We start from the raw sequence: 25,757 nt of genomic DNA on the forward strand, positions 1-25,757 counted from the left end.
AGCAAGCAAGCAGCAAGCAGCAGGCAGCAGCAGCAAGCAGCAAGCAGCAGGCAGCAGCAGCAAGCAGCAAGCAGCAGCAGCGTAAAAGCTCGTTTTGTTCGGAAGAAATCTCGCGATATTTTTGTGATTCTCTGTGGCGGGAACATACCGGAAGTCAGGGCGTTCTATGTGGTACGTAATCTGGCGGAAGTGAGGTCATGTCCCAGAAGCCTTAGCGAGGAACTCTCCTGTTCGAGCGTTCTGCTTGTAGTGTGGTGTGGAACGTTTAGGCAACGTGGTTTGCTTCTTTGCGGGAAGGCTGGTCTTTGGCCGGCTACGGCCTTACGGGCCTTTGGGGACCGTAGATTTGGTCTTTTTTCACTGGTAGGAGAGCTCGCGGCGAGCCGCGCAGCGCCCTGACCCGTCCTCACCATGCTGGTGCTGTTCGAAACGTCCGTCGGCTACGCCATCTTTAAGGTCGGTGGGAGATTGAGCTCTTGGAGGGGGAAGGCGGATTTTGGGCAGGAGATGAGAGGGAAAGCTGTAGGAGAGGACGACAGTGTTAAGAATCGCGTGGGTGCCTTTTCTGTCTCCCTGCTCTGAAAGGAAGGGGAAGACTTTGGGCCTGGGAGGCGCATGTTTCACTGAACACGTGGCTGCGCTGTTGGGGGCGTCGGGTTCGGTAAAAGGTTTTGGCCCAGATAGGTGAGCAAGAGCCGTGTTAGAATTTTACCGGTTCTGAGAGTTTTGAGGAATGATTGGAAGGTTTTAACAGAGAAATGACCTCATCTAACTTTGTTAATGAAGTTTCTTTGCGGAGAATAGGAGGTAGAATTGACAGGATTGGCTGACGGATTTTGAAGTATGCGAGATTTGCGTTTAAAAAGTTGAGTGTGTGGAGGTAGGGAAGGGAAGAAAAGTTTTAGGGATTTGGGGGCTGGGAGAGGGGAGGATAATAGAGTTCCAGTTAGGGCTATGTGAAGCTTTCGCTGTCTGTTAAACTTGGAAATACAATGGTCCTTTCAAGTTTGAAGCCCAGAGAAGAAATCTGAGCTGGAGGTAACCAATTTGAGTTCGCTGTTTTAATAAGGAAGGTTAACTTTCAGTTCATCAGCAAGAAAATAATTGAACAGTGGGACGTGCATATAGTACGATGCTGTTGAGATGTTAGGAAGAATGAGGTAAATTAGGTGCCACCCAAGTGCCTGGCACTCGAGCTCTAGGAATATAGCAAAGCAAAAAATTTTCGTATGTACTGACAAGGCAAAAGAAGTGCTAGATAAAATATGTGGTATGGTTATGAATTTTAAAACTATATGGTGTGGTTGCAGAGAGTCTGGAAGGGTATATACCAAAATACTTGGGGACATTTTTCATTTTATTTTTCCAAGATTCTTTTGACATTTGAAAATATACCTCTGTTTGCATGTTAAAGTAAATGTTTGTTATTTTTAAGAAAACCAATAAGATAATTAACCCAAAGCTGATTTTGCTTATTTTTCCTCTCACTATTGTCTGAGATTGTAATATTAGCAATTTTAAGAGACTAAAGTGCCTTAGAGCCTGTCAACAGCTCTATTAAGCTTTTTCCCAGCTTCCTGCAGTCTTTTCTAAATTCTTAGAGTTTCTGCACATGCCCCCAAATTCTCTTAGCCAACACAGTCTATTGTATTTTGAGTCAGTGTCTGTGGATGAATTTCATCTAAAGTGATGTTAATGTGTACTGTCCTGATCTGGATGCTAAGAGGGGAGGGTAACTTTGCACTGTTAGTTGCCTCTAATGGTGGGGTGGAATTGGCTTAGCAGTTGTATGGTTTCTAGATCTGGGTCATAAAGTATAAAGTCATATGATGAATTGTTATTTCTGTTAATAAAGAGAACTCTCCATAAAACTAAGTCTTGAGTATTCTATTGCAGTTTTTAATGTTTATGTGCAAGTTGTTTTGTTCAAAATTGTTAAATTTTCTTTTCTGTAATGTAACCCAATATTAGAAATAACTAAAGGCTTGAATATATTGAAATGTGCTTCATTTATAAATATTCAGTATTAGTAGCAGTTACTGATTCTGAATAAAATAGACTTCCAGAATATTCTGGATAAGTGACGGTTGCACAATTTTGTGAAAATTCCTAGAAAGTAAATTGTACACCTTAAAGGGGTGAATCTTACTGTATATGAAATATCTATGTGTAAATATGCAATACAAAGTTGTTAGCTCCCTTTCCTATCTTTCAAAATGCTGGAGTATGAAATTATTAATATATTGGTTGCCTAAAATTCATCCTTGAATGAGAATCCTTTATGAACATTTTTTCAGACTTTTTTTTTTAAGGAATACATTTTATATCATGACCCAGTAAATGCATATCCATATATACAGAGTGATTCAAAAAGAATTTAAAACTTTAAAAAATTGTTACTCCTTAATAAAGTTATATATAAATGCAGAGACAGTACCTAAAAGAATTAGTATTTGTAGATAATTGCAAAAACTCAAGCCTGTGTTCCTTATGTCACATGGCACACAGAATAAGACTCAACATTCTCAAGCCTTACTATCCCAATCCTTTACTATCCCAGATCTTTCCTAGCTGTGCTTCCCAGTGTGGTAGCGCGAGCTTGCTTAGTTGCTTCAGTCGTGTCCGACTCTCTGCGACCCTGTGGACCATGGCCTGCCAGGCTCCTCTGTCTATGGGATTCTCCAGGCAAGAATACTGGAGTGGGTTACCATTCCTTCTTCGATTCAGCTATGTAGCACTTGAAATGTGACTGGTAAAGCTGGGGAAATGGAATTTTTAATTTTAATTCATCAGTCACATTGTACAGTGCTGCTGTGTAGCATAATGTCGTGTATTCCTTTATTTTTTGAGGAGCTCAAAATTTTTTATGTGAATACCAAAGTTCCTATATAACATGATTACTAAGCAATGTATTTTTCCAGCTTTATTGACTATAATTACATACTATGTAACTCACTTTCATAAATGTAAATAAGTACATATAGTGCTTTTTATAGTAAAATAATATAACAGCAGTGCTAAAGATTTTAGTGGTAACAATAGCTAAGCTATTCATTCCATCTTAATTCAAAATGATAAACTCTAAATGAATTTTGCATACTAATGTTTCAGATTTCCTTGTCTGGAAATGAATGATTAAAAATTTGAGACAGATGTGTAACAGAAAATGTCGCCTAATTTTATTTTTGTTCAGACTTCATGTTTGTTTCAATATGTTGCCCGCAAATGGGAACATAACTGTAACCAAGGTTTAGTTTGAAGACCTTTCAGTGGTCATCAATTAACATGATTTCATTACATTTCCTTTGGTGCTTTAACTTAGTGAGTACTGATAATATCTCTTAAATATGTCAGTTTTGTTATCCAAATATTATCTTCAAATATACTTGCTTTTTAACTAGAAAAAATATCAGTTTTACTCATGAGTCATATTCCCTATTTGGTGGTACATATCCTCTCAGCAGTCATTGGACTTTGGGTATAGTAGATCACGTTCTGAGTGAACTATTTTCAAAAACCACAACTATTCTGTGAATTATTTCAAAAAAGTAACTTTGAATTACAAGTTTCAGTGCTTTCTTGAGATTTGATGAAATGTCTTTGGGTTTTAAAGTTTTCATGACAAAAATAGAACAGTTCACAGCTCGTAATTTTTTAATACAAAGTGTGCTTTGCATTTACTGCTTCATTACTCTGATTCCTGTTTTTCCAGTTCTGTAAATGTATTTGGTTCGACTCTGTTGGGGGTTAAATTTAAACAATGCAGATCCTTAAAATCATCTTGCCACTCTGACGGAAAATTTCTTGATGTTTTATCATGAAATATGTATTAGGCTATAACTGGGAAATAAGTCTTACTCTATAAATTTTCTGTGATGTTAAGGATTTGATGAAATGTAGTTTAGCAGTAAAGCATAATTTTTCATTGATCAGCTTACTTTCCATAAAACAACATGTGCAATATATATATCTATAATACTGTATCTCATCAAATATAATATGCCATTATTTTACACTGCTGATTAATCTGACCTTCTATCAGTTGTAAGACATCCCAGTTTCAAGGTGTTAAATATGGGGGAACTGCATTTTAGGACTGATACTACCTTAGCTTATATTTGAACCATTGACTTCTCACCTCGTATTGGTGAGGAAAATAAGAACTTACATTCATCCTTGATTTAAGTGAAACTGTTAGAAGCTCTTGAAGGCATTTTGACAATATGTCTGTCAACATGTATTTCTTATATGATCGTTTAACTCCACTTTCAGTAATTTGTCCTATAGAAATACATGTATACATATACAAATACATAAAGGGTATAAATGATGTTATAGTCATACAGTGCAATTCTTGTTAAAACCTAGAATTACGTCCATGATATTTTAAGTGTATAGCACGATTCCCAAAAGTACACGTTAATAAAATGTAGCATAGACAGTCAAAAAATCTTTAAGAATATATACCTAAATGTTAGTGACTATGTTTCATAGGCAAAAGTGCCCCTTTTTCCCCTTCCCATGTTAAAATTTCTTATGTCAGAATGTGTCTTAGAACTAATGGTATCTAAGTTTTAGAGAAATCCTTAATAATTTCATATTAGGGAGATCATAGCAATAAATAACAAATTTTCTGTAGAAAGTAGGCAAATTTTTTATTTTTTTGATTTGTGAATATGATAGGCTTTGTGAAGGGGTCAAGGGACTCTCTAAAAATAGAAAGTTTTTAACAAATATCCAAATTGATTTAAATTCCATCCATTTATTTGCAGGTTTTAAATGAAAAGAAACTTCAAGAAGTTGATAGTTTATGGAAAGAATTTGAAACTCCAGAGAAAGCAAATAAAATGTAAGTCTTCATGAAACTAAGAACTTACCAGTTAACATTTAGAGGTGTTTGTTTTTGTTTTTGCCTTGTTCTGCGAGTTTGTGTGTCCCCCTCATTCATATAATATATCCATAACTTTTTGAACTCAGCTTCAGGAGTAACAGTGGTATGAGCCTAATTATTAGATTGTTTATCTGGAACATAGGCTGTCTCAATTAATTTGTGTTAATTGCAGATGAGATTGGAAGCACCCCAAAATCACTATTTTATAAGGTGTTTTAAACTGTAAGTTGATTGTGAATTAAGTATAAAGTTTAAAGTAATAATTGTTAAAAGCGTGGGCTGTGGGAATTTCCTGGTAGTTCAATGGTTAGGATTCAGCACTCACTGCCAAGGGCCCAGGTTCAGTCCCTGATTGCGGAACTAAGATCCCACAGGCCACAAGGTATGGCCAAAAAGGAAAAAAGCATGGACTGCTAATAGACTTAACTTACAGATTCTCTTAGTGATATTCAGATGTTTTTGAACTTAGTGTATTTACTCTTCTTGGCTAATATTTTCTAACTCACCCTGAAGTGGTTAAATAACTAGCTTATAAATCCTAGAAAGACAGGCTTGTGTTCCACAAGGTCTCTGGACAAGAAAATAGAGTATGATAATCTTCATACCCAGATAAAGCAATGAGTGGTGGGGGAGAAAGCTGGCTTTTCCTCAAGGTAGAGTCAAGAAGGCTGTTTCAACACCTTGTAAAATAGCCCATTTGGTGAACGTCGTCCTTAGTAAGGACCTAACTAATCTCTTGATTGTGTCCTTGAATGCCAAAGCATATTTGATAATTCATCTGCTAATGCTAATAAAAACTCACTAGAATTGAAGGAAACTACTTAAGCTTGCTAAAGAGTATTGAACCCAAAGAGGTCATACTAAACTATTACAGAAACATGGTGTACTGGAAAACTATGCTTCAGAGTAATACATATAACATGATTGCATTTTTGTACAGCTATATATGTGTTTATGCAGATATAGAGATATGAATAGATGCCACTTCAGATGAGTGAAATTGGTGGTGAGTTGAGGTAGAATAAGGTGAAATAACCGCTTTCTTCCTAAAATCTTTGTATTGTTAAGTGTGCATTTGAGGTGCCACTAGGATGTTCCCCAACTAGGTAAGGGAACAGTATTGCTGAAGATAATACTGCTTTAGACTCAGCGGAAGACTGGTTTTGGTTTTCCCTTTTAAAGGGCTATATGGTTTAGTTGTTTGAGTAGCCTGATTCATTGTTGTCGATGATGTATCCTTGTTGAACCTGAATTTGCATGATCTAACTCAAATATTCGTCACTACCACTGAGACAACAATGGGTTAACAATGTATTTGTTTTGATATAAAACAATGTTGCCTTGCACATAAGTGAATAGGGAGGAGGAGGGAAAGTGAGGTTAGCAAAATTTAGATCTAACAGTTATTTTTTCATGGCACTTATACTAAATGGACAAATCAGTGTCATGAGATTCTCAAATTAAGAGGGACCCTTACACTTTTTCTATCCTGTATAGTAAAAGGCATCTGTGTCTAGCTTTAAGCAACAGAAGTTATGTTGAAGCTTCAACATCTTTCCTGTTTAGATACGGTGGGATATTTTTTTGCTATTGTTCTAAAGGAAAGGAAAGTGAAGTCGCCCAGTCGTGTCCAACTCTTTGCTACACCATGGACTGTAGCCTACCAGGCTCTTCTCCAGAGTACTGGAGTAGGTTGCCATTTCCAAAGCCTGTAATATCTGTAATAGTTCTCTGAATGTTACTAGCCTAGCATTTAGAGAAATTGGTTATTTTATGAAGTGTCTACCTTTATAGCAATATGCAGTGGCAGGAAAGTTTCTTTTATTGGTGTATACCTTGGAAGCAGTCTACTACCTCTTCTCCTAAATGTGTGGCATTTGCAAAATCAGTGTGCCCTCATAACATATTTTTTTTTCCCTTAATTCTAGAGTAAAGCTGAAACATTTTGAGAAATTTCAGGATACAGCAGAGGCATTGGCAGGTAAAATCAAAGACTAGCTTTTTTGTTTTTTAAATACTGGTAATTTGTTATTCTTATTAAGAAATTGTTTGCTTTAGTTGCTTAAGTTAACCTTATTCAATGTTGTCAATGATGCATTCTTTTTGAAACTGAATTTAAGTGATCTAACTCAAATTCGTCACTACCACTGAGACAACATTGAGTTAGCTTTTTTTACTATAGGGCTGGTTTTTCCCCCACATGTGATGAGAGGTGAGAAGTGGTTAAGTTGATCTCCCTGTGGAAACCCAACAGCGTAATGCTGAAGCACAATTCAGTAAAAGCTGTTCTACAAGGGATCAAGGTAATGTCAAGTACATGAGTTTTTGATTTTTTAAATTCAGTGATAAAGTTGGGAATAGCTAGGATTTGGAGTTGAAATAATAAGGCAGCTCTCCAGGTATATACATTTTTAAAGTTCAAAAAAAAGGCACAATATTATTAAAAGATTTAAGAAAACTAATACAGGTGGGGGGTCATTGTGGGTTTTTGTTTTTTAAAACAAAAACTGGAGAAGCATACATAAGAGTTTCCCTAAAAGAGCATGATTTTTTTTAATGATTTAGAAGAATGGGTGATGACTGTTACAGCTTTCAACTAGTCCTAGTGATGAGACAGCAGATATAGAGTAGAGCCTACTTAAGTAGGCTTGGCAGTAGGCACTTGCTTTTCTTTTTTCTTTTTGGCCATGTTGGGTGTTTGTTGCTGCACTGCAGTGAGTAGGGGCTATTCTTTGTTGTGCTTATTTAAGAACACAGTCTCTAGGGCACATGGGCTTCAGTAGTTGTGGTGAAGAGACTTAGATGCCATCGGCACATAGGATCTTCCCAGACCAAGTATCGAACCTTTGTCTCCTGCATTTGGCAGGAGGATTCTTTACCGCTGAACCACCAGGGAAACCCAGCACTTGGGTTTCTAATGTTCTTTTAATGCTAGGGAAAACAGGAAGATTGAATATAAAACTAATCATGAATTTTTCAGTTGCTTGAATTCTGTATCTCAAGTCAGCTGACTACTTGGTGCTATATTTTGAAAATGAAGGATTGTAAGGAAGAATATGACTTAACAGTTAAGCCGTAAAATTCATTTGACTGACCAAATAATTTTTGTTCACCCCACAAGAGAAGGGTAGTTCCCTTATGTAGTGAAAATTAGGAATCTAATGAAGTATGTTGGCATATCAATGGACTACCCCAACCTTGGCAGAGGGGTAAGCGGAAGGAGGGCCAATTTTTAAAATAGTTCTAGGGCTGCATAGATCAATTCATTAAAGCCTCAGAGAGTCATAGAGCATAAATATAGTCATTTTGGCCTGGGGAAAAAATTAAAAATGTAAAAAAATTAAAAAAAAATTTTAAGATAGTTCTGTTCATCACAGTTTTAAAAATAAGTAGAATTTTGGTAATGTCCCAAGTGAAATTGTGTTAGCTTTTCTCCAAATCTGGGGGGTATTATTCGTATAGACTGATTTGAATAACTCCTCCTGGAGTTGTAAAGGGCTGTACCTCTGATCTCAAGTGCCCTTGGTGAGAGGGAGCACCGCACAATTGTGGGATCTTAGTTCCCCAACCAGGGATTGAGAGGTTATCTCATACTGACTCATTTGAGAAGACCCTGATGCTGGGAAAGATTGAGGGCGGGAGGAGAAGGGGACGACAGAGGATGAGATGGTTGGATGGCATCACCGAATCAATAGACTTGGGTTTGGGTAGGCTCCAGCATGTTGGTGATGGATAGGGAGGCATGATGTGCTGCGGTTCATGGGATTGCAAAGAGTTGGACATGACTGAGTGACTGAACTGAACTCTGACTGAGCTTTTGGTATTCCTTAAAATAATGTCAGATAGATGGAGAAAATGCCATGCTGGATGAGAATTTAAAGTCAGTCCCAGACTCTCTCACTCTAAATTCCATGAGGGTAAAGGCTGTGTTGTTCACTGTCAAATCCATAGCGCATAAATATTTTTGGGTAAATGAATGAAAGTAGTGAGCTCCGCCAGGAATCTGGTCTTAGAAACCTACAGTGCCTTTTCCCATCTATTTTTACCAGAAAGTTGAACTTGATCACCTTATTATTAGAACAATCCTTCCTAGGAATTAACTTCCCACTCCTTGTTAAAAGGCAGTTTTGATATTACAGAACTGAAACTGAGTGATTGTAGGTGTCAGGATATACATTTAAAACTTGTAGCCTAAGAAAGAGTCTGGGGTGTGATGTCAGTTTTATACTGGTCTCAGAAGCTAAAATGTGCTATTTGCATGGCAAGGTTTATTTTTAGTCTTGGTCGCACTTTGAAGTCTCATGTCTTAGAAACAGCCACAGTAAAATTTGGGGCCAGCCTAAATTTGGATGAAGGGAAAGATGCTGAGGGATGCTGAAGAGTGCCTAATAGAGAAAGGGAAAGATTCGGCTTCTCCTTATCCCTGTCACGATCTTTGTATACCATCTTTTTAAAATACATATTATGAAGAGTGATTAACAGGGTTTTTGATACACGGAAGATAATCGTGAATGTTAGAATAGGATCTAAAGTAGAAATTTTACTTTTAAGAAATCTTAAAAGAGAGCACTAGGTTAGGTTAAAGTGTGAAAGTAAATGATAGGAAAGATTGAGAGCTAGAGGGAGGACATTGAATACAAATTTTAAATTATGAAAGAAACACTTCTAAGGAAAGATTTCAGTTATTAGAGAAATGTAAATTAGAAAGGAATCAGGGTTTCACGATATGTAAATTGTTAGAACCCAACAGGAGTAGTTTGAATCTTAGCTTATTTGTAAAGACCTCTCTGTGAGATGTGTGTGCTGGCTAGATTACTTTTGTCCTCGCCTTTCATCTTCCAGATACGAGATGAAATGGATTTGAAATTCAAATGAATGGAAATTTGGTCAGGAGGAAAGAACAAGTACCTGGCTGATTGAGCACAAACTGCCTGACCTTTTAGAAATTGTGACAGACTTTCTATCAGGCATACTTTAAATTTGGCTAAAACCCAGACAGATAACAGAAGAGATGTGGGTCCAGAGAATCTCAGTACAGTTCTAAGAAAGGGTGAGAGTTAAAAGTAGCACATTTAGAGCTTGCTAAAAATGAAAACACTCTCCAAATCAAATTGGCTGCCCTCAGTAGTAATTCCCCAATCACTGGACATTGATTAGTAGTAGAGGCCTGTTGGGACATCTGGATCAAGGACTGGCAAAGATAAGACCTCCACTCAGGTCTTAAAATGTGGCAGAACCTTCAAAATGAATAAACTCCTTTTTACCAGTCGTGACAGGATTTTTATGGTATTTCACAATCTAGAACATCAGATCAGTTGATGCATAGTAGCATAGGGGAGTGAATCTATTTGCTATCACAGAACAGATTGTTTCTAACATGTAATTCTGAGCTCAGAGGGATTGAGTGAAGGGAAGGAATGTTGGATCTGGTTTAACTCCTGGTTCTGGAGTGCAAATGAGGGTGGGAAGATCAGATGAGATTGTGAAGTTTGTAATGTTTATCATTTCATTTCAGAAGTAATGTTATTCAGCTTTTTTTTTTTTTTTTTTTGTTATTCAGCTTTTGAAGTGCGTTGTCTTTTTGGCTTTATTTATAGAATTTAAATAAGATCATGAGCTTTGAAGATAAAGTTTCGAGTTAGCTCTTTTGTTTTTCTTCCTAACAAGCATTCACAGCTCTAATGGAAGGCAAAATCAATAAGCAGTTGAAGAAAGTTCTGAAGAAAATAGTTAAAGAAGCCCATGAACCCTTAGCTGTGGCTGATGCTAAACTAGGAGGGGTTATAAAGGTAAAGTTACAGTTTTCTTTAGCCTTTGTAATGAATGAAAAGGCCTGACCTTTGTGATGAATTGTTTTCTTATAAGTTCTCAGGATTGAATTCTTGATCTTTTCCCCCATGCTATGTAATAATTGGTTTTCAATGTGATTGTCAAAACTAAGGATATATAAGTAATACCTCAGATAAAACACTCTATATACCCTGCCATGTTTTTGTTTAGGGACTTTTTTCCTTTCAATATAAATGAGATCATATCTTTTTTAGTGTATATGTTTGTTAGAACACTTTACTGGAGGTAGAGTTGTTAAAAATTAAATATAAAGTAAGAATAGAAAGAAAGAGTGGATAGGTAGGCCCCAAAACATGAAAATCAAGACATTTTAGGAGCCAGTTGTGATGGTTTGATTTTCAGTAGTTACAATAGGTCTTACAGTGCAAGCACGTGAACATACCTCTCATTTTTTTCTTATTTTAATTGAAGTATAGTTGGTTTATAGTCCCCTCATTCTTGAAGTTCAGAGAAGGCAATGGCAACCCACTCCAGTACTCTTGCCTGGGAAATCCCATGGGCAGAGGAGCCTGGTAGGCTGCAGTCCATGGGGTCGCGAAGAGTCAGACATGACTGAGCGACTTCACTTTCACTTTTCACCTTCATGCATTGAAGAAGGAAATGGCAACCCACTCCAGTGTTCTTGCCTGGAGAATCCCAGGGACAGGGGAGCCTGGTGGGCTGCCGTCTCTGGGGTCACACAGAGTCGGACACGACTGAAGCGAGTTAGCAGCAGTAGCAGCAGCAGCAAATACCCTACAAAGTGAAAAAAATGAAGGCTTGCAGGACAGATTCATTCTGTTTGTATGAGGTATATAAAGATTTATGTATATTTGTACATTAGTGCATATTTTGAAAGTACCTCAGGGACCCTGACAGTAGGGAAAGGACCTGAGACCAGATCTAATTATGGCTTCGGATTCATGTACATAGGCTGCCTCCCTAGAAGCTTAGGCCATCTTTGACCTCCACCAACAGTATGTTCAAATGGTCTTCCCACACACATACCCAAAACTGCTTTTATGAAACTGAGAAATGTATATGTTTAACTCAGTGCTGTTTTAATATTTAGGAGAAGTTTCTGTATTTAATACAAATGTTCTTGTTCATATAGGAAAAACTGAATCTCAGTTGTATCCACAGTCCTGTTGTTAATGAACTTATGAGAGGAATCCGTTCACAGATGGATGGATTAATCCCTGGGGTAGAACCACGTGAAATGACAGCTATGTGTCTTGGGTTGGCACACAGGTGAGATTTACTGGAAGATAGTCGTCTTATTTTTACTTAATAATTCTATAGCACTGTTCTAGGTATGTTACAAAAACTAATGTAATCCTCAAGAATCTAAAGAGGAACATAGTATAGGATCCTCATTTAACAGATGAGGAAATTGATGTACAAAGTCATAATAGCTGGTAAGTGATGAAGCCATTATTTCAACCCAGGCAGTTTGGCTTCATTGTCTGGGCTCTAAACCTCGTGATGGCACTCTCTACCTCTCTAGCATTAGATGCTGCAATTCTTGGGCTTTTTCCCTCTCTGTTTTACATCTTCTAATCATTTGCTACTCCATTTACTTGGCATCTCCCTGAACTTTCTCGTCTGCTAATGATCTTTCTCTCCTGCTTTGTGTGTGTGTGTTGTTTTACTGTGATTTTTATTCAACTTTTTCTTGAGGCAAAGAGAAACATCTTAACCTATCATGTTAAACAAGAGGTCCCATTAGAACAGGCATTTCTGCTATGCTGTGATATATGTATTCATGGCATTCAGTGAAATTCAGTGGCATTCAGTGAAATTCATGGCATCCAGTGAAATTTCACTACAATACTAGGGTTTGTGAAATAAAAAGATTGTGGGTAAAAGACTGAAATCCTATGTAACTTTGTAATCCGAAAGAAATGTTAGCAGTTAAAAAGACGTGTTGGAACTTCCCTCCATGCTTCACTCCACAGGGCATAGGTTTGATTCCTGGTCAAGAAAGTAAATTCCCACATGCTGCCAAAAGAGAAAAAATGACAAGTTTATATTAAATAAATAGTAAAGGGACTTTCTTGGTGGTCCTGTGGCTAAGACTGTGCTCCCAATGCAGGGGCCCTGGTTTGATCCCAAGTGAGAAGTAGATCCTACATGCCACAACTAAGACCTAGAGCAGCCAAATAAAAATACTTTAAATAAAAAGAAATACTACATAAATGAAGGTCTATAGCTTTGAATAAATAAAATATGAGCATAGATTAATGAAAGGATTAAAGTGAGTTTTATAAATGAGCAGAATGCACAAGAGTCAGGAAAGATTTTTTAATAAACATTCCTAAGAGAGAACAAATAACTAAATTGAGTTAGGATCCAAATTAAGATTAATTGGCATTGTGCACAGTAGTCGCTCTCATCTAAGGCAGTCAGATACCCCTCAGAAGACAGGTGGCAGTTGGGTTGAGGCTGGGGATGTTGTTGCACGTCAGACAGTGCCCAGAATAGCCCCCACAACAGTAATCAGGCCTCTGTGTTAATAGTGCCAGGATTAAGAAAACCCATATTTATGATATTGTTCCATGGCTTTCTTCTCTTTGGGTGTTTATGAAGAGAAGACACTGCCGTAGTTTTTCTTACTGGTGGCATAAAACATTAAGAATGCTGCAGAAGTCATGTCATATGAACCAGTATGACTTGGACTATTTGTCATTCATTAATGAATTCATGTCACAGAAATGTAGGTTATAACAGGACAGATCTATTATTTTCTTTCTAAATGTGTGCTTTGGAATCTTGAATGTTATATTCTTGGTTAGCTGATTTTTCCCATGTAGAAAAAATAATGTAACTCCAAGAGATGGGTTTGGGTAAAAGGTTTTTTTTTTTTTTTAAGATGTTAATTAAATGCTTTTCCTAAATACTATTTTAGTAATTCATATTTTTTTTCCCTTCTCCCCAGCTTGTCCCGATACAGATTGAAATTTAGTGCTGATAAAGTGGACACCATGATTGTTCAGGCAATTTGTGAGTATAGGACATGTGAGGTCTAACCTGTCTCTTCATTGTGGTTTTTTCCTACAATTAAAATTGTATCTTTTATGATTGTTGAGGAAGAAAAAGACCAGCTAGAAGTTTAGTAAGTAAATTGGGAAATGCAGAATCAAAAATTGGAAAACTAATTATAATTTGACTACTTGGGGATAATAGGAATTACGGTACACTATTAATGTAAGCTGATTGATCTTTTTCCATGAAAAATGATAAAACCTTAAGATACGGGTGTGGGGTTTTTTTTGCTTTATATATGTAATAAATCATTTGGTGATTTTTGGACATCAAAGTCTCGACAATTTCCAGTTTTAAACATTTCTTTAAATAGCAATTGTATTTCTAGGTGTGTATGCCCCCCCAAACTGAAAGGAGTTAGTCAGTTACTTAAGCAGCTATGTTCATAGCATCATGATTCAGCTAAAGGGCAGAAACAATCCAGATACCTATTAACAGATGAAGGGATAAACAAAGTGGTATACAATGGAATATTATTTATCCTTACAAGTTCTAATATATGGTACAACATAGATGAATTTTGAAAACACTGTGCTATGGTGAAATAGACTACTTTGAAGAAGACAAATACTGTGTGATTCCCCTTATGAGGTACTTAGAATAGGCAAATTCATAGAGGGGATAAAAGAGAGGCTGGAGTGGTGAGAATGAGGAGTAATTATTTCATGGGTGCAGAGTTTCTGTTTGGGATGATGGACTATTTCATCACAAGTGTTTTTTAAAACCCTTTTAAGTTCTTGTTTTCTTTTTTGTTTTAATCTACTGCAGCCCTGTTAGATGACTTAGATAAAGAACTAAACAACTACATTATGCGGTGTAGAGAATGGTATGGCTGGCATTTCCCTGAGTTAGGAAAAATTATTTCGGATAATTTGACATACTGCAAGTGTTTACAGAAAGTTGGTGAGTAACTTTATCCTTTAAGGTATTGAAAATAGTGATTTATTTAAATCCTAAAACATGAGTTACTGGTTTTTTTATTCTCTTCCCAGAGTTTTTAGTCTTGTGTGTTTGAGGAGTATATCCATATTAACATCTGCTAGATTTCAGAAACAGAATTTTATTTCAGTGGCCTGTACAGTAGAGGACATCGTTCTCTAATTTGGTTTTCCTTGGGCTTCTTTTTTTAAAAAAAATTTGGAGTATAGGTGGCTTAGTGGTGAAGAATCTGTCTGCCAGTGCAAGAAACACAGGAGACCTGGTTTGAATCCCTGGGCAAGGAAGATACCCTGGAGGAGGAAATGGCAACCCAATCTAGTATTCTTGCCTTGGAAATTCCATGGACAGAGGAGCCTGGCAGGCTATAGTCCATAGGGTCACAAAGGATGTGACTAAGCACACACACTCATTGTGTTACTTTTTTCTGTACAGCACAGTGAATCAGTTGTGTATACATCTCCACTCTTTAGACTTTTTCCATGTAGGTCATTCCAGAGTATTGAGTAGTTTTCTGTCCTATGTAGCAGGTTCTTACTAGTAATCTGTTTTATATATCATAGTGTGTATATGTTGGTCCCAATTTATCTGCTCCCCACTCCCCTGAACTGGCTTCTTACAATGATTGTGTCTCACTGAAGTTGCCGTTAATAAGGACAACTGTGTGACTGGGAAGTATCCTGAAATACATTAATAGTGATTAATATTAAAAATAGTATTGCTATCTATACTCTTAATATTAAATTGTATACTATTACTATAATATATAGTAGAGGAACCTGAGGACTGTTCATAAAATGAGTTAATCTCTAAAATCAAGCCCTTACATGAGTAAAGTTACTTGGTCAAACTTGTTTACTTTTTGTTTTGTTCAGGCATCCCTTTCATTGGCTTATCTCTACTTTTTCTTTTGACTGTTTGGTGGATTTTATATAATTTACTGAAGAGTGATTCTCCCTCATCCTTTGCAAACATTCCATAGGCGACAGGAAGAATTATGCCTCAGCTCAACTTTCTGAATTACTGTCAGAGGAGGTTGAAGCTGAAGTGAAAGCGGCAGCAGAGATATCTATGGGAACCGAAGTTTCAGAAGAAGATATTTGCAACATTCTGCACCTTTGCACTCAGGTACACTATGCACATAGGGAAATTCGTGGTGGTGGTACCAGCTCTGTAATTTCTGATGGCAGTGATGATTTTTAAATGTATTGTTCACCTGATGAATAAATATGAGGGTGTTCAGTCACTACCTCATCTGATGCCGTCTTGACTTACAAACTTGCAGGGAGAAAAATATCTTAAAATGAGGTTAAAGGAGTACTGTCTAGTTAATTTCTATTGTTAGCAGTATCTGAATGTGTATAGCCTGTAATTTTTACCCCTCATTTGAAGATAGCTATATGACAATCACAGAGGATGACACAAATGTCTAGTCTTTAGAGTTTTTTTAAACAAATGTTGATTAACATTTTTAAGCAGTGTATTAGGTTTACATATATTGCTTAATTTTTAAATATTAAAATTTCACAACAGCCGTTTTATAGAAAACTGAGGTAAAGGATGGCTAATTTTCCTGGGATTGTACAACTAACTGCTCTGTGATAATTTGGGGCTCTGATGTTTTAGACATGTGAATTTTACACTGCTTTTACTCTTAAACTATTTATGATTTACTCATTTTGTTTCTTAAACTAGGTGATTGAAATCTCTGAATATAGAACCCAGCTTTATGAATATCTGCAAAATCGAATGATGGCCATTGCACCCAATGTTACAGTCATGGTTGGGGAATTAGTTGGAGCACGACTTATTGCTCATGCAGGTGATGATTTTAATATAATTTGTAAACATGGGTATTGAGAGTTGTTTTCTAGGTAGGATCTTATTTTCTTTTAAACTGGAGTTTAAAGATAAATCTGGGTAATAAAAAGAAGTGAATGTTTATGTGCGAGGACTAAGGACCAAGTGTTCAATGATGATTTTTATTTGTATGCCTGATTTCCTTTCGGATAGTGAAGGCATCTTTAGTCACTACCTCTTCTGAGACACTGGTGGTCCATTGTCAGAAGTTTGTTTTGGTTAATTAGAGTAATTGGATGAATACAGGAGGATGAAATCAGGTTTACCTCATTTTACTGTGCTTCACAGATACTTCGTTTTTTAAATTCATAGTTTGTGTCAGCCCTGTGTAGAACAAGTCCATTGACATCATTTTTCCAACACCACAGTCTGTCGCATTTTGGTGATTCCCACAATATTTCTAACTTTTCCATTCTTATATTTGTAATGTTGGTCTTTGGTCAGTGATCTTTGATGTTACTACTACAACTTCCTGAAGGTTCAGATGATGTTTAACATGTTTTTAAAAGTAAAGCATTTATAAATTGAGGTATGTACATTGTTTTTCCAGACAATGCTATTTCATACTAAGTAGATTACCCATAAGAATATAACTTAAAAAAAAAAAGAATATAACTTCAATAAGCACTGGGAAACAAGAATTTGTATACTTAGTTTATTGCAACACTTGCTTTATTGTGGTAATTGGGAATGAAATCCACTATATCTTGATTGTGCAGGTATATACTATTGATTGAGAATTTATTTTATTTACATGAAAGTGTTTAAACTAGAGTACTTCTTTTACCTGCATCATTAATCAGAAAAATAGGACATTCACATCTCCTCACCTTCTAGGTTGCTCATCTGGGCTGGTTTTGTTGTCTACATCTGAAATTTCATAGATGTAGCTAAATGTGGAGCAGGAAGAGATGCAGGGATTAATATAAATATATGTTTCTTGAATTTCTTGAGCGACTATTGATATTCTCTGACAGAAAATCTGTGCAGCATATCGGACAAAGCAGCAGCTTTTGATGCCTGATTATTGAGTGTGTTTATATCTCCTCAGCCTGAATTTATCACATCATTTTACTGAGATACCTTAATAATAAGTTTTTCATTTACCTATTATTTTAATATTTAAAGGAGTAGAATATTTCATGTCTAAAATAAGTCTCAGAAAAATAAGGGCTATATTGGATGATGTCTGTGAATACATATACTTTAACCCTCCCATGATATGCTACTGAAATGTGAGGTAGTAATACCATCTCTTCAGGCAAATAGGTATGATTAAACTAATAAGCTCCAGTTTGCCATAGACATTCATCACATACCTCTGCTTGTGATGCTGATGGATGAATGATAAATGCTGAAGTATCAGGAATTTGGGCTAATTCCTAACTATAAAATCCTATATTATATCTGATTTTTATATACTCTGTGGCTATAATACTTAGACTGTAGATCTTTTGTATAATACATAGAACTTTCAAATATTTGGAAGTACTTTCCTCAAAGTTACTACTTTTCTTTTGAAGGTTCTCTTTTGAATTTGGCCAAACATGCAGCTTCTACAGTTCAGATTCTTGGAGCAGAAAAGGCACTCTTCAGAGCCCTCAAGTCTAGACGAGATACCCCTAAGTATGGTCTCATTTATCATGCTTCACTTGTAGGCCAGACGAGCCCCAAACACAAAGGAAAGGTGAGTTACAATTTTCTTGGCGTAGGCCTTTTTTTCCTCCAAATGATTTTGATCTTATTCTACAGTGGTCAGTAAATCTGTTGTTGCTTTTTCATCATATAGAGAATTGTGAATTCTTTAAACTCTAGTGTTCACTGAAAGAAAAGGTTAGAAGATAAAGTGTTTGCTGTTTTAGTACTTTTCCAGACTCCCATTCATTGGTGGGCGGGGGTGGGGTATGGCCCATCTGTTTTCTGTGCGGTGGGAAATCAATGTAACATCAACGTTCATGACCCATTTTAAAATGATATCACATACACTGTGCTAAACACTGGATAGGCCTTTGGTGGATGCTTTTAATAGCCCTATAAGTTGTTAGTGTCTGTTTTATAGAGGAGGAATCTGACGCTTAAAAGTACTTTCAAGACTTTATACATACCTAGTTTAACAGAAATTTTATAAAATTTAGAGCAGAGTGATGAAAGAAATAAATGGAAATTCAGTAAAATGAAATGTTATTTAGCTTAAAAGGGGGCAATACTTACTGTGGATGACCTCATAATGTAGGTCTAATATCACATAGTAAAAACGAAAAGATGGGAAAATGGCTTGAGCTAGTTTTAGACATGAACTACTGGCAAGATCTTTTCAGTTAGCCATCATACAGTGGCAGAGGTTCTGATAGAAGGTAAACGGCTTAAATATGGTTTACAATAAATATATTTGTAATTCCTGACTTAAAAAAAAATCCTAGAGTGACTCGTAAAGTCAGTGCTTGAGCTGTAGTGTTCTCATGAATAAACACTTGAGTGATTTTTTTTTACATCTCAACTTGGAGTATAGTCTGAATGCATCTAACTTCAAGTTCTTTGTTAGATTTCTCGGATGCTGGCAGCCAAGACTGTTTTGGCTATCCGGTATGATGCTTTTGGTGAGGATTCCAGTTCTGCAATGGGAGTTGAAAACAGAGCGAAACTAGAAGCCAGGTTGAGAACGTTGGAAGATAGAGGGGTAAGAATCATGTTCTGCATATTGTAGAAATGTTACCTGTCAAAAATTAATAAACCGTAGCTTATGTACATTTTCATTTCATCTGCAAATCAGTTTTACTTTATGATACATTTTAGTATGTCTGTTATTGAGATATTCTATTTCTGCTTACTGTTAAGAGTTTCCCTAGTGGTTAATTAAGGTCCACCTGCCAGTGCAGGGGACATGGATTTGATCCCTGTTTCGGGACAGTCCACATGCCATGAGGTTAACTACCCCATGCACTGCAGAGCCACAGCAAAAGAAGCCACTGCAATGAGTAGCCCACACTGCAACTAGAGAGTAGCCTATATACAGCAACAAAGACCCAGAGCAGCCCCCAAAATAAATTATTGACATATTAGTTATATTTTATAAAGAGATTATGCCTTAGAAAACATTAATAATTTTTCTTTTCTTAGATAAGGAAAATAAGTGGGACAGGAAAAGCATTAGCAAAAGCAGAAAAATATGAACATAAAAGGTAAGTTGAGTGTATTTGGGGGAAGCATGTATGATTAATTTTTGCTTAAAAAGAGTCAGAAGGCAAGAGTCTAAAAGCAGCTAAGAAGCATATCAGACCTCACTATGAAATTATAAAAAATTGTTTTTGTTCTTATTTGAAAAGTTCCATACTGATGAAGTAGGTGGTGATGATGCAAATAGAACATGGGTAACAATTTGAAAACGTGTGTCAAGAGCCTTAAGAATGTTTGTTTCTCGTTTTTTGTTGGTTTTTTTTTTTTTTTTTTTAAAAAAACAGTGACAAAATTTAGTAACAGGTTTGTTTACCTGGGATAGACCTGGGAGAACCTAGTCACTACTTTGTTTCATGTTTTTAACCTGTAAAAGTTAATAGCCATGAGCCTACAAGACAGATTAATAAAGCATGCCTTAGCTTGTTTTAATGTTCTCCTGCCATTTTGCTTATGACTTAAAACGCCAATTATGAGATTTAGTTCACATTTTTGACACTGAATATTTTAATTATTTCTTTCTACCTTGTTAGAACAAAAGCAGGTATCTTGGTTTTAGGGACTCTATCCATATGTATCCCTTCTTATTCCTCTGCCTCTTTTACCTTTTGGAGACTTGACTTTGATAAACTTCCCTAAAGTCACTAAAATGAAAGTGTGGTATGCTCATGTATTACCTAATGACCATTTCCTTTAAATCTCTTTAGAATTAATTTGATTATAAGCATTTGTAAAGATTTTCTAAGATTCTGTGGCTCTTTCAGTGAAGTGAAGACTTACGATCCTTCTGGTGACTCTACACTACCAACCTATTCTAAAAAACGCAAGATTGAAGAAGTAGACAAAGAGGATGAAGTTACTGAAAAGAAGGCCAAAAAGGCCAAGGTTAAAATTAAGGGTTAGTTTGAATTTTGTTAATGTCATTTATATTCCTGTTGGATAAGAAGTATGGAGTTCTGTATGACTCAGGGAACTCAAACTGGGGCTCTGTAACAACCTAGAGGGGCAGGAGGTGGGAGGAGGTATATGTACACTTAATGGCTAATTCATGTTGATGTGTGGCAGAAATCAAACCAGTATTGTAAAGCAATTATCCTTCAATTAAAAATATATTAAGAAAAATGGGGAAAGTGCATACAATAGAACTTTATTATGAAACCACCATATTGAAAGCTAATTCTATTAATAACCATCTTCTCTAGGGAGTTAGAATATTGTTAAATTTATCATATTTCATAAGAGAAAGGGGAAAAGCATCTCTTTGAATATATAGGGTTATATTAAGTGTATCAAAACTTTAATTTCTAACGTGAACTATTTTGAGAATCAGCTTAAAAGAGAAGAAAACAAGGTATGTGGTTTCTAAGTTAGTAGCTGAAATATTTTGGTTGAGCATAGAAGTGATGCAGCAGTGCTTCATTATTTCTGTTACATGAAAAGAACTAGAGTAATGACCCGGTAGCTACCATCAGAGTGATCGTTAACAGGTGCTCCCCAGTGAACTAGGCTCTCTTAAGTTGATAAGTAAATTCCTCCATTTGTTAGCTGCACTTGTGTTGAGTGATTAGCATTAAAGAAATTACCATTTAACTTTGTTTCTAAATAGCTTAGAGGTCAAAAAGCACTATCAGCAAATGTGGATTCTGCCCTGGGTGAAGAAAACATAAGCAAGTTATTTAACCCCTGTGTTTCATTTTCCCTGTTGAACAAAAAGAACTGTAAACCCATTAGTAGATTTGAATCTTGACTTGTAATATTCATTAAGCTTTTCAAACTTAACCTTCCTGGATCTTTGCCACTCCCAGTCCATTTCTACATGATATTCTCCATCTTATAAATGGGAATCCTAGTTGCTTTGGCCTTTAACATTGACTTGTCTTATCATTCTGGTAGCACATCCTCTTAATTCTACGTGGAAAGTATTTCTAGCACCTAACCATTTATCATACCAATCACTGCCGTTCTTAGTGTAGCAGCTGCAAGGGCACTCCCATTGCCTTCTCATCTAATTCTATTCCATTGGTCACTGCTCCAGCCGCATTAGCCGCCTTGCTACTCCATGAACCTGCCAACTTCCCTTCTTTCCTGAAATAACCTTAGTATTTGCTCTTCTCTTGATGTGAGATATTTTCCCTCAATATAGATGAATTGTTCACTTCCTTTTCTTTTTTAGGTGTTTGCCTAACTACCCTGTATAAAATGTCCACAGGAATTGCCTTCATTTGTGCTCCTTTCTTTGTTTGCTTTTATCCTTTGGACTGTTTACTATGTAAAATATTTTATGGTGTACTTTTTTTCTGGTTTTTGGTCTGTTTCCTAGTAAAATAAAGGGTTTGTAAGGGCAAGAATTTTTATCTGTGCTATTCCTTGCTGTATCTCCAGTTGTCTAGAACAAGCCCTAGCATATAGTAGGTACTAAATAAGTGTTTGGTCAATGAATTTCTAATGATAGCTACCCATTATTGAGTCCTTATTTTAGTGTGCTAAGCATTTATGCTAACCATTTTGCATAAATTTTCATGTGTTAAATCAGCAAACCCTAAAAATAGTCAAAAGAGATAGACGTTACTAAATTTTAAAAGAATGAAGAGGTTGGGTTTACAGAGGTATTAAATTGCTTACTATCATTTATTGTTAGTACTATTATACTAGGTAAATATTTGAAGGACCTTTACAGCTATTAAATTACATGTAACAAACATTGGAGAGTTGACCAGAATGTTGGGAAAAAAGACTCAAAGGGGGTTGAAGGGAGAGAAGCCTGATACAATGTTAATTGTAGTATTTTTACACTTGTTCAGTTGAAGAAGAAGTAGTAGAAGATGCAGAAGACACAGAAGAAGAAGTAGTACAAGTTGTAGAAGAACAGGAAACATCTGTGAAGAAGAAGAAGAAAAAGGACAAAAAGAAACACGTTAAGGAAGAACCACTTTCTGAAGAAGAGCCATGCACCAGCACAGCAGTTGCTGTATGTTTGTTTTTAATTATTAATATTTTGTTGACATGGGCAGAGTTTCCATATTTTATTCTACTCTGTATGTTAGAAATTAACAGGTAGTTTTTTAAAAACCATTTTTTAAAATGGTTTCATTTAAGAGAAACAATTAGAAAACTCACTGTTTGGAACTCCCATGTTACAAAAAGCCGCTTCCCAAACCTAGAATCTTACTACAAAATGGGTTTGGTCTGAAATGGAAGAGAGTATCATTTGCTACAAGTCACAAAGGTGATTTTTAGATTTTAGTCTTTCTTCCAAGCTTGTTTTCAAGAGAAATAAAATAGACTGCTTTTTATAAAGAAAAGTTATTTTTAGTCACTTGTACATTTCCAGCTCTTTCAAAAGCATTCTTGTTGATTATTTTCAGAGTCCAGAGAAAAAGAAGAAAAAGAAAAAAAAGAAAGTTAATGAGGACTAATGGAAGGAACCATTCTTTCAAAGAGTTCATAATTGAATCACCTGGATACATCATGCTTACGATTCAGTCAGAAATGTACGCAAGATACTCTGTAAAATAATTGATGGGAGGTTTGGTGAGAAAGAAAGATTAATCATTAATAGCATTTCATACCTATTTGTGTCTTGACATACTTTAACTATGTTAATTTTATTATGTCATCATTTCTTAGGATATTTGTTATACAAATAAAAATATTTTCTTTGTATTTTAAGGCAGTTCTGTGATTTCTCTACTTTAGGTCGAGAATTTGGGGCTCCTTATGTTATGTAGCATTGATAATTAGTATTTTGATAATTATACCTGAAAAGTGAGAGCTGTGAACCATTAATTTGAAATTTAGCCTTTCGGAAGACAATAATTAGATGGACCAGTTTAAGAATCCCACTTAATGTGTTTCTCTTGCCTTTTTGGACTGTCTTCTGTTTTTCTCCTACCTTTCTGTTTTTGTTATTTAAGTAAAGCTGTCTATTGTGTTCGAAGCTTTAAAATTAGGTGAACAAACTTTGTTTCTGTCTCTTTAGGAAGAAAAAAACTGTCCCTAACTTAATTTGCATTTCTAGAATGTGGAAGAAAATCATTATTAATCTAGACCCTGATTTGTTTTTAAAGTAATCTAAAGTGGTGTTTTAAAAAGATAATACAAAATAAGTGAAGAATGGGGGTGTATAAAGGAAAAACAAGAGGAGAAAAAATAAAATGTCAGTAGGAGTGAAGTATAAACCAGGACATAGAACACCGAAGATGCTGCTGCTGAGCCCACATGCTGCAACCACTGCAGACCTTGTGCCTAGAGCCCGTGCTCCACAGCGAGAGAAGTGACTGCAATGAGAAGACAGTGCACTGCACCTCGAGAAAGCCCACACAGCATCAAAGACCAGGCGCAACCAGACAAGAGAAATCTTTGTTTCACAAGACAGTATTTAGTAAGTGAATGTCAGCCTTACAGTCATGACAGCTACAAGTTTCATGGGCTTTTGTTTTGCATCTTTGTGTATGCCAGAGGCATGGTGCTAATAAGTAGCCCAGTTTTATGAAAGGGTTCAGCAGTGAAGAAGCTATATTGATTGTAAGCTTTTGATTTCCACCTCTGCTTTTCCTGTAACATTGAGCAAGTCAGTAGCTCTTTAGTTCCTCATGCAAATCAGAGGTAATGGTCAATGTTACTCCTAACAGTGGTTTGCAGGAAATGAAACTATATAAATTTTCAAAGATGAAAATGAATTTTTCATACAGACATTTTAATTGAAGTAAATGCTACGTGAAGTACATGTAGCCATCTCTAGAAAATTTGGCCTTGTGGAGAATATTGCCATTTTATGTCGCTCCACAGTACTCCAGACACATACTTGATTCAGACCATAACAGACGTGTTTTTAATGAATTTTGGTGAAAGGGGTTTGTCAACCAACAAGGGCTATATTGTAAATCCAGAAAGGCTATGTCTGAAATGATAGACCTTAAGAATACTAGTTACTAACCTCCTAGTCGTTTTGAGTGGTCTCCAACAAGCCTGGGTAAAACCTAGATGAATCACAGCTATGTGCTAACTGTTTAATATACTAACCAAGTTAATTTCCTGGCAATGCAGTGGTTAGGGCTCAGGTTCAATCTTTGATCAGTTAACAGATTCTGCAAGCCACTCGCTGCGACCGAAAAAAAGAAGAAAAATCTTGGATACTTAGGCTGAAATCGAAAGCTCAGATGAATTGTATGTACCTAAGTTTGATTATCAGATCTAAAGAACTTCTTTGATAAGAGCACGTAAAATATTACATGCTTAAAAAATTTTGATTCTCCATTGTACTCCTTTTCCATTCAGAAATGCAAATTTCTATTTTCTGGTTTAAAGGACTGTTGCCTGCTGAGTCCTCAGTGTGCTTACTTAACAAAACCTTGGCTGAGCTCTGCCCTCTCCAGGGCTCCAACCTCAACACTCTGCGTTCTTGAATTCTGTTCAATCCATTTGTTGCCTTTTTAAGGTCATCTTTTAGAATGTGGCTCTGGCTCATCCCCTATGCCAGCTCTACTGCTGGGAAGCTATGCATCAGGGCCAAATATCTCAAGCTTTAACATGCTTAGGAATCACCTGAGGCTCTTGGTAAATTGTAGATCTGAGTAAATAGGTCTGGGATGAGGTCCAGACCTCCAGCAAGCTCTCCGATGATGTGTGGAGGTAACATTTAGGGTAAAGTATTCAGAGTCTGTATACTTACCTGAAACTGGATTTCTCTGAGAATTAAATGAGAGAATGTAAAGGGGTTTTTAAAAGCCATTAATTTCCTTCTACATTCCTTGAACATTCCCTTTCCAGTTGAAGACCTTTCTGTGTGTTCTGTCACTAATGCCAGTAGTAGTAGGGACTTAGTATTTGTTTAGTGATGAATGAATGGCTTGTGGAGGAATTAACTAGGCTTATGTGTTACTCAGATGAAAGTAAAATTAATGCTACTTCTGATTTTATGAATGTTTTAAGTGATAGATCCAAGTTTTGGAACACTGAACATAGTTTTGTGTCTATTTTGTCCTATGGCCATTAACTGTGAGCTCTATTACCAAAAGTCAAAGAC

The 25,757-nt window shown here is 36.2% G+C and overlaps 1 protein-coding gene and 4 non-coding genes across 6 annotated transcripts; all 5 read left to right on the forward strand.

Moving 5' to 3' along the window:
- Positions 1-158: 158 nt before the first annotated feature.
- On the forward strand, positions 159-23,401 carry NOP58 (NOP58 ribonucleoprotein). Of its 2 annotated transcripts, XM_069578002.1 has the most exons (16): positions 186-456; positions 4,773-4,849; positions 6,820-6,872; positions 7,074-7,194; positions 10,559-10,680; positions 11,835-11,971; positions 13,659-13,723; positions 14,534-14,668; positions 15,684-15,829; positions 16,397-16,523; positions 18,085-18,248; positions 19,104-19,238; positions 19,679-19,740; positions 20,497-20,630; positions 22,534-22,700; positions 23,098-23,401. In XM_069578002.1, the coding sequence occupies exons 5-16, from the start codon at positions 10,573-10,575 to the stop codon at positions 23,146-23,148; spliced, it is 1,431 nt and encodes a 476-aa protein (XP_069434103.1). In that variant the 5' UTR covers positions 186-456; positions 4,773-4,849; positions 6,820-6,872; positions 7,074-7,194; positions 10,559-10,572; the 3' UTR covers positions 23,149-23,401. The 2 variants fall into 2 exon arrangements, with proteins under 2 accessions (XP_069434102.1, XP_069434103.1); XM_069578001.1 differs by lacking the exon at positions 7,074-7,194 and having other exon boundaries at positions 159-456.
- On the forward strand, positions 6,106-6,194 carry LOC138434917 (small nucleolar RNA SNORD70). The gene has a single exon (XR_011254974.1). It is a non-coding gene; the product is annotated as a small nucleolar RNA SNORD70 (small nucleolar RNA).
- Positions 6,968-7,054, forward strand: LOC138434916 (small nucleolar RNA SNORD70). The gene has a single exon (XR_011254973.1). It is a non-coding gene; the product is annotated as a small nucleolar RNA SNORD70 (small nucleolar RNA).
- On the forward strand, positions 15,883-15,968 carry LOC138434934 (small nucleolar RNA SNORD11B). The gene has a single exon (XR_011254990.1). It is a non-coding gene; the product is annotated as a small nucleolar RNA SNORD11B (small nucleolar RNA).
- Positions 16,667-16,750, forward strand: LOC138434930 (small nucleolar RNA SNORD11). Its single transcript, XR_011254986.1, has one exon. It is a non-coding gene; the product is annotated as a small nucleolar RNA SNORD11 (small nucleolar RNA).
- Positions 23,402-25,757: the final 2,356 nt, after the last annotated feature.

This window comes from Ovis canadensis, chromosome 2 (assembly GCF_042477335.2).
Source record: "Ovis canadensis isolate MfBH-ARS-UI-01 breed Bighorn chromosome 2, ARS-UI_OviCan_v2, whole genome shotgun sequence".
In the NCBI taxonomy this organism is placed as follows: domain Eukaryota; kingdom Metazoa; phylum Chordata; class Mammalia; order Artiodactyla; family Bovidae; genus Ovis; species Ovis canadensis.